This window comes from Pelodiscus sinensis, chromosome 18, assembly GCF_049634645.1.
Source record: "Pelodiscus sinensis isolate JC-2024 chromosome 18, ASM4963464v1, whole genome shotgun sequence".
Lineage (NCBI taxonomy): Eukaryota > Metazoa > Chordata > Testudines > Trionychidae > Pelodiscus > Pelodiscus sinensis.
In genome coordinates this window covers 11,837,983-11,853,789 of record NC_134728.1, presented here as the reverse complement: position 1 = coordinate 11,853,789, position 15,807 = coordinate 11,837,983, and the positions used below count along the sequence as shown (strand labels likewise).

At 43.1% G+C, this 15,807-nt stretch overlaps 1 protein-coding gene across 2 annotated transcripts in view; it reads left to right on the top strand.

The window, feature by feature from the left end:
- The first annotated feature begins 8,089 nt into the window (after positions 1 to 8,089).
- Positions 8,090 to 15,807, top strand: part of PHACTR3 (phosphatase and actin regulator 3) — a 205,557-nt gene continuing 197,839 nt past the window's right edge. Inside the window, exon 1 of one of the 2 annotated variants that reach the window (XM_075901114.1) lies at positions 8,090 to 8,223. In XM_075901114.1, the coding sequence (XP_075757229.1) occupies positions 8,115 to 8,223 (109 nt within the window). In that variant the 5' untranslated portion in view covers positions 8,090 to 8,114. The remainder of the gene's footprint in view (positions 8,224 to 15,807) is intronic. The other variant, XM_075901115.1, reaches the window with a different exon arrangement.

Sequence of the window (15,807 nt, the reverse complement as noted above, 5' to 3'; positions counted from 1 at the left end):
AGTCTAGACGTACCCTCAGGCTCAGTTCTCTCCTCTGCCTAAGGAAGAAAAAGAATTTGAACCCACATCTCTCACAAGAAGGCTCTAACCACTGAGTTCTGGGATATGCTGATACAGGACTCCCTCAATCTCTCCTGTTGAAGCTGTTACACTATGTACCATTCAGTCTCTGGCAGAGGAAAGAATTTAATTTAGACCCGCCATAGCACCAGTGGCTGCCGTAACCACTGGAATAAAAAATTTTAAAGCTGGTGGTGGCAGCACCTCCCCTTTCACCTGCTTTTGCGGGGAGTACAGCAAGCACCTAATTAATTCACACAGGAATAATGTAAAAAAACAGCAAGCAAATGGTCTGGTAGCACTTTATAGACTAACAAAACATGTAGATGGTATCATGAGCTTTCATGGGCACAGCCCATCTACATGTTTTGTTAGTCTATAAAGTGCTAACAGACCATTTGCTTACTGTTTTTTTTCTGTAACAGACTAACTCAGCTACCCCCTGAAGCTCAGGAATAATGTAGAAATCTAAGCTGCTGACTGACTCCTGGAGTAGATTCCCAACTCTGAATCACAAAGAGAAAGAGTTGCCTCCTTGCAGCTCAATGTACCTCAGTATAGAGTTGCTAGATGGTTTCAACAAAAATACCAGACACACTTGACATTACATCACAATCTACATTACATCTTATTTCGAAAATACCGGACATCTATATTTTCTCATTTATATTTTCTCAATTTGTTTCCCGAACAGAAAGCTCAAAATTGGACACCTGGCAACCCTAACCTCAGAGAGGGGCAGGGCTTAGGACCCTAGCCCCCCTCTCTTTTCCACTGGGTAAATTAGACAGCTCCTGGTCCACCATGTTGGCTTTTGGATCCCATTCTGAGGTGCCTCTCTCTCCCCGTCCATTGTAAATGAAGCCTAGGCACGTAACTCAGGCTTTGCAGATCTTATTGTAGTTTCAATGATTTTCTAGACACCTCAAAGTTAGGTGTTGCAATTCCTAAGTCCCAGTCCTGCTCTGTGCCTCAGGTCCCCATCTATAAAGTAGGCTGTTGGGAAGATAAGTACATTAAAGATTGCAAAGTGCTTTGATATCTATTGATGAAAAGTGCTATGCATTACTGTTTGCTTTTCCTCTCTCTAATTTTTTCCTTGGGTCTAGAACCTCTCTTGCACTACAAATGGAACAGGCAAATATTTCATCACCTTCTGCAGTGTTAATTATTGTTCATTTATAGAAAAGATTGAAGTAGTTGGTTTGATGTTGCCCCGAGTCCTCTTTTTGCTATGTTATTTTTCCAGTCCCTAAATCATCACTGAAGTAACCCCATATATCTCAGATTATGAACTATTTTGCAGATAAAAGTGGACACAACAGGTGTCTTTCAGTTCAGTTATTTAAATTGTTCTTCCTTGTTTGGCAGATAATATGACTGGGCCATGTAAGAGATGCACATACTCAAAAGAGAACAGGGCAAAAAAGAACATCCTGCCAAAACGCAGCATGTGCACCTTTCTTCCCAAATGTTTTAAAAGCTTGAAGTAAATTGGGCATGGAAGTCAAACAAGACTTACCCCCCAGGGAACTTAAACTTGCACAAATCAACATTTACTTGGCATGTCATCTCAGGTCTGACTTTTCAGAGGTCATATTTTCCCAGTCTGAACTGACTGTTCCTTTATACTGACCCTCTGTTCTTCCCATCTTCGGTCTCTCACTCGTCATCTGATGACAAACTGAGGCAGTGCAGAGTGGAGAGAAGAAAAAGGAAATGGGAAAAATCAGCCTCCAAACTCTGTGCAGCAGTGGACAATTCCTGGAAACTGTCAGAAGCACCAATTGAAGCCAAAAATCTCTGCCTATTACTATTTGGGTCCCTTATCCCCATTTTATAGTAGCAAGTATCTTGTTTTCGAAAAAGGAGTTCTTCAAGTCCTTCAATGCGATATGGAACACCAAACAGTAATAATTTTGATCTGTTCTTAATGGCATGAATTTATTTACCACTTTCTTGGCACATGAGTTCCCACATGTCCCCTTGTCCTACTTACCAAGGTATTGTCTGAGCAAAAACAGGAAATAGGAACCTTTTGAGCATCAGAAGAGGTAACATCAGCATTACTAATCTGAGCATGCTGAGTTACAGCACGCTGGCATAAAATCTAAAAAGCCAGGTAAGAACCACATGAGCCAGAAACAAATAATCCTTTTTGTTGCGAGATCTGAAAACATTGCTTGAAGCAAAAAAAAAAAAAAAAAAAAAAAAAAAAAAAATCATCTCCCATTGTCATCAAAACAATCATGGCTTTAGAGCAGACATTATTATAATTCTTAATTTGTCCTAAGTAATTTTTTCCAAAGGAAGAAATAACGAGAAAGATTAGAGGTATGATCAGAGATCACAGATTAGCTGTTGAGTAATGGAAATGTGGCTGTTGACTATTCTGCTGACTCAAGAAAAATTGGGTCAACGTGATTCATCTTGCCTTTGTTTCTTTCCTTCAAAGAAATATTTTCAGAATTCAGCTATTACACCATCTAGGGTCTTTTTGGTTTTGTTTTTTAAACGGAATATAAAATAAAGTATCTATTCATTTGTCTTCTATTCCTCAGAAATAAAATTAGTAAAATTTTACTGCTGCCTTTAATTATGTTTGGGTGTTAACTTTCTGTAGTAAGTTACATCAGTGGAATTCTAATGTGGATGGCTAGGGGATTCTTTTTTAGAGGGGGAGGGGGTACATAGTTCATAAGTATTGCTTATTTTAGTATTTACTGAACAGATATTTCATTTAAAAAATAAGTTTAATCAATTTTTAAATTTGGAATGGAGAAAAATACAATGCCATTTTCTTTAAACTAAACACAATTCAAATTGAAGTAATTGTGACATTTACCAAGGGAACAATTTGGACAGCTGAACAGCTGTGTCCCCTCGTTTTTACTACCTGAGGTGCCTTTTATGCAGCTTCACTGTGAGTGCAATTACGCCTGGTCTCCTCACACTCTCAGCTTCCAGCATGTAAATCACTCTCAGGTATATTGTATGACTGCTGTAGCCTGCCACAACCAGTGTTCCCTGTAAGCTGAGTGCTTGACAGCGACCCAGGAGAGATTCAGAGGCTTCTGACTGATTAACAGAGTGCCAGCAGCTGCCCACAACCAACAGTAGCATCTGTTTTGATTGGTAGTACACGTCTGCACTTGCCTTGGTGCACATAACAATATTGATTCTGCACATGGTCATAAAAAATTAGAGGGAACACTGCCAGCCACCCATGCATTATACTGCATGGCAACACCAGGAAGATTTTAGTCCCAGACTTTCACTTAGAAATGTGCATCTTATATAGCTGAGCATTCTGCTGGATAATACAAGCTCATATAAAATCCATCATGTTATTAACAGAAAATGATATGCACAAATTTGTCATCTCAAATGGAGTTTCCCAAACCCTTCAATCCATACACACTGATTTAGATTAAAAATAACAAAACAAGTTTCTTAACTACAGAAAAATAGATGGCAAGTGACATAAAATTCAGAGCTGTTTACAAATAAATGAAAGGGAAAATCCAACCAATCCCTAATTTAACAACCTAAGTGAATTCAAAGCAAAATCCTTACAGTCAGGATCTCTCTTCCCCATCCAAAGCTACTTCCTTTGTTCTTTTAGGGTTGTTGATAGATAGGGTTGAGTGGAAATCATTTGGGGCATCGGTTGCCTATTTTTATATTTTTTTCCTTTCTTGAGAATCATCTGGGGTTCATGAGTCAGCAAGTCTGGGAGGTTGAGAATTTCCAGATGTTTGTTTTCGCTAAAATGTAATTACATCATTCACATATTTTTTCCTGCCAAAGAATGGCAACTTAATCCGATGGTGGGCCATTTGATTAAGCACACATCTGGCTAAAGCAAAGTTGGCCTTTTATCTCAGAGGAACTGGTTCGTGGAAACTTCCCCAGATTTTAGCTGTCTACACTTCCAGAGTTTCATGCTATCATTTTTGGTGCTAGACAAGCGCTGGTTTTGTGTACTCACGTAATTCCACAGGCATCAGATCGTGTTCACATTTGTAGCACTTCCATTGTGGATGAGAGCAGCGCTCTGACGGCAGCCATCCCATAGTGCACTTCTCTCCATTTTGACAATCGGTCTTGTGGGAAGAGGGGTGGTGAACGCTGGGTATTCTGGGTCCCTGCTCAGTGACCCACAATGCACTGCTTCATGTCCCAGCAGACCCACTACTTCCTTTTTCTTTTGCATCATTTTTAATCCCCTCCCCTTATTGTTTCGCTGTTTTTCCCCATCCCAGCTGCAAGCAAGAATGGATCCTACACGGCTGTCCCCTGCTTTTATAGCTGCCACTAAATACATCACACATAGCAGTGCAGCTGTTCTTAAGTTGTAAAGACAATGGTAGTTAGAAATGCCTGATGAGCTTCCTGAAATGCAAAGCATCAACATTTGATTGCTTTTAGCATTAAATGAGTAGCTGAGCACTGTGGATCAGCGATTTTGGGCTACAGAAACTAACTCAGAGTGGTGGGATCAAATCCTTATGCACGTCTGGGATGACAACCAGTGGCTTCAAAACTTTGGAATGCGGAAAGCCACCTTCATGGAACTGTGTGCTCAGCTTTCCCCAGCTTTCACTGTAGAGAAGTGAGTGGCAATCACTTTGTGGAAGCTGGCAACTCCAGACAGATACCAGTCAGCTGAGAATTGGTTTGGAGTGGGGAGATCAACCATTGGTGCCACAGTAACTGGGCTTGCTGAAACAAGCCTCGTAGTAATCCCCTGGATTGCGTTGCTTGGAAGAGGAGGGTTTGTAGGAAAGGAGGCAATAAGGGTGGGGATGCAGCAGGGGTAGGAAGAGGCAGGGTGGGGACAGAGTAGGGATTGTTCCGTGTCCCACAGCCCTAAGGGACAGCCCTACAGGGTCACGCCACCAGAGAAGTAGATCAAATCATGGAACAGGCCACACAAATACCTCATGAAAGCCTCCCTCTATACAGAAAATAAGCCATCAACTGCACGCCCCTCATAGTCACTTACCATCCCTCCTGGAAATCATTAAACAACTACAACCCATGCTTGATGAGGATCACATTCTCGAAGAAATCTTTCCCAAACTCCTCCCTCCCCTTCTGGCCTTCAAACACCATATTTGCTGGAATTAAAAAAAAATCAGTCTAGTGCAGACACCGAGAACGGAAAATTTTAACTCAAGTTGTTTGTTTCACAAAGTTATAAGCAACTGTAGATAGTCTAATAAGAGGACATGTCTGGCAATCTTAAGTGTAGGTGCCACTACCAGCTATACCCGTAACACGTACATACGTATGTGCAAACCCCTAGCCCTGAAATCTTGCTTTTGTGTCAAGTGTCTATTAACTAGGGATGTTATATACTGTGAAATTGAATAATCGTGTAACTGCATCAGATTTTAGTGGTTACACGGCTATCTGATAGCCTCCAGCTCCCACCTCTCCCCTCCTTTGCTGCCTCTGATACAGGCTTACTGGTTAATCATGTAATTGACTATGCGTTGACATCCCTAGTATTAGCACTCAGTCCCAACAGCAACTGCATTATTGGGGGGGGGTGCTTTTTACAGATAATGTGTAGGTCCAAGGACACTGTTTATTAGGAATGTGAACAGGTAACCAATTAAACAGTTACCTTAATGCAGTGGTCCCCAACCTTTTGGGGCTGCTGGGCGCCTGGGGGCGGCACCGTGCATACACCACGCACTCGGGGTGGGGGCCGCGCAAGCGCCTGGGGCGCAAGAATGGCTCGGGCTGGCACTGGTCACTAGGCGGGCGAATATACAAGCCCTGGCGGGCGCCATGGCACCCACAAGCACTGCATTGGGGACCACTGCCTTAATGGATGATGCTTACCGGGTAACAATTAACTGGTACCCAAGAGCTGTTCCCCACCCATGGCACACCCACAGGCACAGGACTGCTCCAGTCCTGCCAGACCTCTCATGCGGACCCCACGTTGTCTGGGAGCCAGCAGCTCCCCGGTGGGGGCTGACAGGGAAAGCCACAACAGCTGCCGTGGAAGGGCCAGGAGTCCCAGCAACTGCCCCCAGGCTGGAGCAGCCCCTGCCTGAGGTGGGGACCACTCTAGCCTAACCCAAGCAGGTGGGGGCAGCGGGGTCCGGAGCTGCTCCAGCCCTGCTGGAGAGGTCCCTCACCCTTCCCCCATTAATCAGTGAAATCTAGTGTTAGCACTATGTTTAGCTGTTTAACCAATTAAACAGGATTTTACATCTCTACTGTGTACTTTATGCAAAGGCTGCATGGATGAACTCAGTGCTTCTGCACTAGCAGAGCAGTGACTAAAAAGGGTCCCTCCTTCTCTAACTGGGACATCAATCGCTTAAAGTTTTAATAGGGAAAAAATTACACAGAGCATTGGACCATATGCTGCCAAGCAATCTACCAGGGTTGTAGTTTTGGACAGGAACCAGATGTTTTGATTCCTGGGAAATGCCACAAATTAGGGAGGGAAAATCCAGTCAAGAAGAGAATTTAAAAAAAATGAAATTGCAAGGAAAATCATCATTTGGGGTCAGATGAAATTGTTTGCTCCAGTTTTTGACTTTTTATTATGTTCTTATTTAAAATATAAAATAACATTTTTAAAAATCGTTTCAAAAGTTAATTATGTTGCTCTGGAAAATCCCTGACTAGCTGTACTCACCAGCCACAAAAAAGCAGTCTGCTCTGATTGAGCCACCTCGTTCCTCAATCAGGCTGTTAAAGAAAGCACTGATAGTACCACAGATTCACCCGTAACTCTAACAAACTGTGCCAGAGCAGCTAGCGCCTGGCAAATTGGAAGCTGCCACAGGACCGCGTTTTAGACAGCTCGTCAGGTGACATGGGCAGCAGCAGCAGCTCGCCGGGTTTCTCGTGCCACCAGCTATTTCTCCACTTCTGGATTAAATGTAGGCAGGAGAGGCTGAGCTGGGAAGCAAAGTGGAGGCAAAGGGGACGGAGCCAACAGCTGGTTCAATCCATAACCCAGTCAAGTGCCCAGAGGAGAGGGGCCAGAAAAGGCAGCCACGCTGCACTTGCGGACATAGGACCGACCCCCTGCGCACCCCAACACGCCCGCTACGCACCCCCGGTGCGCACATGCGATGCACCCGTTGCACGCGCCGACACACTCTTCACGTGCAGTCCGGCACACTAGCCCGCTGCCCACACGCGGCGCGCTTTGCAGACCCGGAGCAACGCAAGAGGGGCTCGCGCGCAGCGGCTGCTCCCGAAAGAGGCGGGGAGGGAGGAGAGAAGGGGCCAGTCTCATTAGGATTTCTCCCTCCCCCCCAATTCACACGCACCCGGACTGACATTGGGATGATCTGATTGGGCACGCAACAGCCCAACCTCAGCCAGGGGCTGCTCCTGACTCGCAGCCGAGGGTTGGGGGGAAATAGTCGGGGGAAGGGAGCAGAGATGGGGGGGCTGAAATGCAAAATAGCTGCGGTTTAACAGTAGGACCCCCCCCCCCCCAGCTTCCTCCACCTCCTCCCTTTCCCAGGAAAAAGGGGGAGGGCTCCCCTGGCGCGCGCGCACCTGCTGCTGCCCCCTCTTTGTGCAGTGCAGGTGTCCCCTCTCCCAGCCCACCCCTCCATCCCACTGTGATGTCACGCTCCCTCTCGCGGGGCATGATGGGAGAATCCCAATGTTTTCCAACAGATGCTCTAAGAAGAGCCGCAGATTGAAGCGATCGCAGGAGCGAAGAATTTGTGATTTGGTGGAAAGGGGCGCGGGGGTGGAGGGAGGAGGGGAAGAGCCCCAGCTCATGCCAGCCCCCACGGAGCAGCACCCCCTTGAGCCGCGCAGATAGAAAGTTCGCCCATGAGTGGCAAAAGGAGGCCCGGGGAGTAGAGGCATCTCTGCGGCTGCTGGATGGTGCAGGCGGGGGGCATTGACGGGAGCTGGCTAACGGAGGCTGGAGAAGATGCTGCCGCGGCTGGGGCTGCCTGGCTGAAGCTCCTGGCGCGCTGGGCTCCCTCCTCCCCTTCCCCGTGGTGACCTTGGCTGCCTCCCGTCCTCCCCTCGCCTCGGAGACCCCCCCACCTATGGCTGCAGCGGAAGAAGGGGCTGGCTGTTTTCTCCCGAGAGGCAGGTCCCAGAGTGACCCCAGCATCCTCACCGACTGCGCTGCCCCTGAAGCCGGGGAGAACCCAGGTGAGAGCAGAGCTCGGGGGAGGGGAGCAGGAAGAGACCAGCGGGGGCATCCCTCTGCCCTCTTGGTGCACACTTGCCCGCCGAGGCACGGCAGGAAATCAGCGGCATATTCCCCGCAGGGAGCCCTGACACAGGATTGCCTCAGAGTCTCGCTGGGGCTTGCCAAGCCGCCTCAGTCTGCAAACTCAGCGAGGAGGCAGGAGCGAGGCTGAGATCAGAGCCTTGCTCCCCCTCCTCGCCACATCCCTCTCTGGGACTGTGCAGGGGAGGGGTACACCTCCGGGCTCGCAGTTCTAGAGCTACCTGGCTAGCAGGCATTGCTCAGCACAAGAACGACCCATGTATGCATCACGGCAGGGGGCAGGCTTATTAGGCAGTTGCTTTAGGCCAGGGGACTGGGCACACTCCCCCTGTCACCTCTAACCAGTCCCCTCCCCTTGCGGGATGAAGCCCTAGGTTAAGCATGGCAGAAATCCAGGCCTGACTGAAGTTCATGCATCTAGTGAAAGGCTCCTGGAATGAGGAAAGCAGAGTGGCTGGACTGAGCAGCTACAGTACTAAGTGAAGCACTCCTCTCTCTAGGCCACTGATTAATACTGTGATTCAAGCTTATGCAGAGCTGATTTATTGCTGGAGGGGGAGAAAGAGGTCCAATACAACAGAAGGGAAACAGGCTGTTGGATAGGATCACCATGGAGACAGGAGGAAGCAGAGTAATAATTAAATGTGCCCCCCCCAGGTAATTTTCACTTCATACTGAGAATTATAATCTTCTTATAAAGTGTAGCAGCAGAGGGAGGCAGTGGGGACTGAAGTATGAGTAGCTAATCACACTATTCCATTTATAAACGAAAATGAAGTATTCCACTGCCAGCACCAGCTAAGAAACATTTTTTCAGCTTAGCTTCATTGTGAAGAATAATTCTTCCATTAAATACAAATGTCTTTAGTGGTGACTTGGTAATTTCAAATTGCCAATATCAAAGTGGTGATGATTGTTTGGCATAAAGAAAAGGTGGGCACAACTGGGTGATGATTTCCTCTAGTCAACTCAACGAACTCCACATCACTTTAATGTGATGTGACTGCATGGAAAGGCCTAACCATAAGCCACTGCAAGCAGAGGCTATGCTCTGATTTACCTTACATTTATATAAAGAGTGGATCATTTAGGCACTGTAAGGTTTCTTTGTGAGGGTTTCTGATAGCTTACATTTTAAAAAAATCATACTATGTGGTTTCTACCACTATGAAACAATGAAAGATGGGTTAAGTCTTACAGCCCATGTATTGAATTTTAAACATAGAACTCAGAACCTGACCCAAAAGCCCAAGGAAGTCAGTGGAAAGATGCCTATTGCATTACATGGATTTTAGATCATGCCTTAGTTCCTCTTTTGCAGCTTTGGATTAAACACCCTCAGCCTTCTTTGATGGGTTTGCTTGCCACAGAAGCAGAATATACACGTTGATAATTAGGACCATTTTAAGTTTTCTTGATCAAGTAATTCTGAACATCTTTTATCTAGCTGAAGAGCTATACACCATGAAATTAATAGAAATGATAGAGGATTTCTCTGGTGCTCAATTGTGTTGGTACCCCAAGTAAAGGGAACAAAGGATGCCTCTAGCATGAAGTACTAGACCTTCTCTCTAAGGGAGAATACTGACTGAGCAGAAACATGCATTCCTCTCTCTTTGATTTCTGAAGGTAAAAGTGACTAGTGAAAGGAAAATTATATGCTCACAATGTAATTTCAATCCTTTCTTCTATTTTTGGAAACAATCAATATAGGAATCAGTAAATGTAGCCAATAGACAATCTAATTTTTAAAATCTATTTGATATAAGGGAAAATAAACACACTTTTTTTTGAAAGAGGGAATGTTACCCACACATTTTCTTCAATTAAAATGCCATAATTTAAGACCAAACATCCCAGTGGCATGAGGAATGACAACTGATGCACAAGTATGCAAGAAAACCCTCCCTCGCCAAAAATATACTGCAAAGCATTATATAAGCAAACAAAAGATAACCAAGATTTACAGCATGTGAATAGCTTTGTATTATGTAGATTAAGGATACTCTACATAATTTGTACCTTTCCATGTAATGTATAGATATGTATTTTTAGCAGTTGTTTTTGTCTATGTATGTCAAAGATTTAAGCATAATTTATGACAGGCTATGAATTAGCTACCATCCTACTAGTTACATTTTCATATTTCTTTCTTACCAATAGAAAAAAATAACTAAGCTTTATATTTAGTTCTAAAACCAAACACATCTCTATGGAAATAGTCAAAATAACTTTTAGATTTTATCATTCTACTGTGTAATGCTCAGATTTACATTCCAAGCTTGCTTCCATTTAAGCCTTCCTATAGATATCAGAAGAGTAGCACTGGGCTCCTAATTTCAACTTTTATGTTTTTGAACTGTATTTAGAAGTAGTTGCCTAGTTCATTTAAAAATACAGGCCAAAACAGACATTTGTATAGTAAATTGTACAGACAAATGTGGCAATAGTAATGTACAATTCTGTAAAATAATTTACAGTGTGTACATTAATTTATGATACACATGACAACTCTTGCACCACTACGTATGTCACAGATACTAATCAGCATGGATGAGATCTAACAAGAGTTAGAAGATGATGCTTAAAAAGCCAGTTATTTATATCCTTGGGTTGTTAACCCACAATATCACTGGCCTTGGCACAAGAAGAAGGGTAACATTTATTCAAGGATGAATTGTTGGGGGGAAAAAATCCAATATGTTAGACACAAACAGACTTTCCTTCAGCACCTGGCATATGCATTCTGTTCTTGGATCAAACCCTTACTGAAGTCACTACTGAAACATTCGCATCCTGACCTTGTGCTCTTGTTCCACTGTTTTTCCTTTGGTGGGAACAGTGAGTATTCAAATCCCCCCCTTTTTTGAGGGAACAGTGAGTATTCAAATCCCCCCCTTTTTTGAGGGGGGGTATGATGACTTGGATTTAATTTAACAACTGGCAGGGTTGAACAACTTTCTTCTTAGAGTATGCTTGGCAGTGCCTACACTGGGAAAATGTATATATGTGGCAACAGATATTAAAGTTAACATGTTTTCTAGAGTTTTATTTCCTCTGAGTAGCCATGACCTTTGTTTAAACAAGTTACATATCCCTCCTCTTGACCTATAAAGTATGAGTGTTTTTTTGGCCCCATCATTAGCCATGTGTGTGTCCAGTAACAACGATAGCAGAAGAATCACAGGCAATATCCTTTAATTTTCCATATATCTAACAAGGAGAGTTCTGCTCTGGAGCAATATCACATTTTCAGTGAACACTTGCTTTTTACCCAGGCCGTGTCTAGACTACATCCCTTTTTCAGTAAAGGGATGTAAATTAGGCACGTCGATATTGCAAATGAAGCCGGGATTTGAATTTCCTGTACTCATTTTTTGGACTTAATTGGGGGGGGGGGTGAGATCTAACAAGAGGAGTACAGGATCTTTCAAAATGAGATATTTCTGTCGAAAATGCCCCATCTAAACTCCGTTTTGGTTTTTTTTTAGAAAAAGCCCCATTTTGAAAAAAGTGGCAGCTGCCATTATGCAAATGAAGTGCGGGAAATTCAAATTCCGGCTTCATTTGCAATATCGACGTGCCTAATTTACATCCCTTTACCGCAAAAGGGAGGTAGTCTAGACGTAGCCCCAGTTTTGCAGCTAAGCTGAATGAGGTACAACAAGGTTATACGCTTGCTCAAATCATATAGCAAACCAGTGGCGCAGCTGGGTGGGATGAGAGCCCAGAATGTTTCATATCACTAGAGTAGGTCTCCTTTTTACTGATTTGGACAAGGAAAGTGGCAGACTCAGAAACAATCCTATGAACACATTGTGCTGAAAACCTTTTTCCCTATTGGAGTTGTAATGGAAGTTTGTGTTCTTTGGGTTGGGATGCTATTTGGAGCGAAATCCTCCTAAGGATTTCCCCCAATCTGGGATAAGTTATCCTCCCTTTCCTTAAAAAAGAGGCTCCTTCTTCCTCTGTGTTGTTGAAAGTGTCCAATTGGCCAGACTCCATGCAAACAGAAAGATAATTTGCTTATGCAAATACTTTCAGAGCTTGATTTTCAAAGAAGTGCTAAGCACCCACAATTCTGGCTGATACCAGTCAGAGCTGCAATCGCTCTGACAAAAATCAGTCCCATATTTATAGTGTTTTTATTATACTATTTTCTCTGTATAAATGAAAAGTTATGATCTCAATTTACTACAAGATTACAGCAAATACACAGGCCAATGTGATATTCTGTTCCAAAATCTGCTTTGTAAAATTGTTTTTTAAAATGACATATTAATACCATATCAAAAAGTGATCCTAAAGAAAATAAAAGACATCGTGTTCAGTACATGTAGACAACAGGCTTAACAGAAACAGGTGTTACTAAATAACAGGCCTACAAATCTGCTAATAATCAGACATCCTTCATAAGCTTTTAAAATTAATAAAGGCCCCTTTCAGTGATCTGTTAGCACAGTGTTTCTCAACCAGTGGTATGAGTACCCTTAGGGGTACTCGAAAGAAGTCTGGGGGGTATGTCAACACAACTGAAATTTGTAGAAAACTGAATTTTTAAGTTTTACAGCACTTTATTATTTTTGTACTTTTTACATACAAAAATTTCATTCCCACCAGGCTACGATTAAGTTGTTTAAACAAATGTGTTCCAATGGTAAAAAAAAAAAATTGTGTCTGAAAACTGGGCGGTACTTTTTCTTTAAAGGGGTACTTCATAAAAAAAGGTTGAGAAACACCGTGTTAGTATATGACAACCGTGATCTGAGAAGGAAACATGGGTTTTGTCTGCAGTGGGCATCATTACCAAGTGGACATTTCCTATCCGTAGTAATTAGTTTAACAAGTTTAGATGTAGGGACTGCTGCAAATAGTGTTGATAAAAGTGCTGGATTGGGAGAGAGGGTTAAATGGAACCATCTGTTTTTGAACTTTCTTTTTCATGATAAAATAAGTGCATTTTGGGTTAAGATTCTGCACACTCTTGTATCACCAGTGAACTCAAGTGACTAGGTTCTTCAGAGCTGGTGAGTTCTCTCTGGTGAGAATGAATACAATATTGCAAATTTAGGGCCTGGTATATCAATCTTCACTCATCCATGGCTGGGGCACAGGCCACTTGCTGGTTTATACTAGAGTAACTGGTGGATTCTTTATAACTTGAAGTCTTTCTGTCAAGATTGAAGGACTTCAGAAGCTCAGTCAGAGGTTATGGGCCTATTTCTTGACTGGGTGGCTGAGGTTCTGTGACCTGCATTGTGCGCATGGTCAGACTGACAGATTTTAAGGCTAGAAGGGAGCATCATGGCTATGAGTCTATGTTGTCTCATTATGATCAGTGTGACTTTTTGCTGAGTAGGAGGTTAAAGGACCCAGGTGATTAAGAGCACATTCTAAACTTGAGGCCCACTATGATGCTTGGGATCCAGTCCAACCTATGAATATCATATACAGAACACATCTGCATCATAATAACATTCAGAAGTAGTTCATCATATAGAAGAGGATTATACTCCTACCCCCACCATTGCCCATTAGGTTTTCAGAGCCTTACATGACAGGTGTTTTCAAACTTAGGACCAGTAGATGTTTAAACAAAAAACAATTCTGCAAAAGCGCTTAGGACGTCAAACAAAAACTACATATCTTATTTCAGTTGTAGGAGCATTTAAGTAGGTAGTATTTAATAATAATCTAATTTGAAAACTTGAAAGAACACTATAGTTAAACTCCCTTGCTCAAGAGAAGATAAATGGTGAGGGAAATTTCATCCAAGTCACAGGGAAGATGGTGACAGAAACTCTGAAGTAATCCTATAAATTATTTTGAAGTGCCTTATATTAATCTCCTTCAATCTCTCCCCAGCTCCCAAAAAAAAGTTTGGAAGAAAGAGGTCATTGAAGAAGTCTGGAATTTAAGATGAAAACCAGATCTTTAGATCCTGCAACTATGTCTCAAACAGATGCTGAATCTGAAATAACTCCTTCATTGTACATTTCCAGCAATCAAAGGGAATAGGAGAGAGACTCATTTGGGTCTTAGATCATAAAAGAAATGGAACTTCACAGAAAAAGAAAGCAAGTTAATGTAAAAGTTTAACTAGTGAAGAGATTCAGACAACTATAATAAAATGACCTTGGGTCCTACAGAAGGAAATAAACCTAATTCATAGAAGGGTATTATTATGCCAGGCATCACTTATAAAATTACCAAGCAAAAGAATTCTTTTTCAGAATTGACACACTGTTTTTCTTCAGTAACAGATACTATTAATCCACCCATCCATGTTCCATACTACCTTGCCCTTCCTCCTCCAGTGGAAAACCAAAGAGCTATTGTAGAACTAACAATAGTGCTGGATCTTTCACTTCTGTGTCAGCTGAGTGCATCAGATTCCTGATTCTAAGTATGGAAGACAGATATGCCTTATACAGGTCAAGCACTAAGCCTACTGAAGACACATGGTGAATTTTCAGTTGCACAGTAACTCATGCAGATGTGCCCAAAATCTCACTATATATGAAACATCTGTGTTCCTGAGAGGCATAGCCTTAGACATGACAAAAGTTGATCCAGCTACATAAATAAAAGCAACTAATGTGATCAACATTAATGCTGGGATTGGAGAAGATCCATTAGAAAGTCCACAATACAACCTCTTGTACTCAATGTTTTCCCTTTATCATCTGTCATCATTCCGAAGATGCATGGCAAGAGACCGTCAGCAAAATGAGGCAGTTACTTTGCCAGATTGATAAAAAGATGAGATTAACTAGAATTGTTGCTCCTTTTATGTTAAATCTCTTTTGGAAGAAGGAGGCATTTATCATTGCTCAGTATAGCACCACCAAAAACATTAGGACATCAGTGATAACAACTCTTTAGGGAAGGTCATGAGGAAATAACATTCACTACAGGAATACTCTTCATCTGTCTGTTTTTGTAGGCATAACACACTGGATATGCCATTGCACTCCCTTTTACAATCCTACCCTGGGTCGGAAATGGCCACTCATCATTGGCAAGGGTTTGTGGACCTGCTGCCTTTTCCTGCCCTGGCTGCTCCTCTGTAGGCCTAGTACCAACTTGGGCCCTTGTTGCTGGGCCTCAACCTGGCATTTATTCAGGCATGAGCTCACCTGGCTCACTCTGCCTTCCTCACTGCTCTGTCCAAGGTACCCTGTGCTAGCAGGAGCTATGGTCCTCTCCCTCCAGAGATGGAGCAAGAGTATTCTCTTCTCTTCCTGGAGTCCTCATAAGAGGCTAACTGGGCCCTTATTGGCTGTCACTAGCCCACCTCTGATTGTTTCCGAGGCCTTTCCCAGAGCTGGGTTTTAGCCTTTTCTTTTCCTGAAATGGGGAAGCCACCCTACTACACAGATCTGCCAGGAACCATTTAGATCTAATTCTGATCTGTCCAACATTTCAAGTAGATTTTTAAACATATTACAATAGTCTTAATCTCAGCTAAATTTGATTGTAAATACTTCAACCAGATCAAC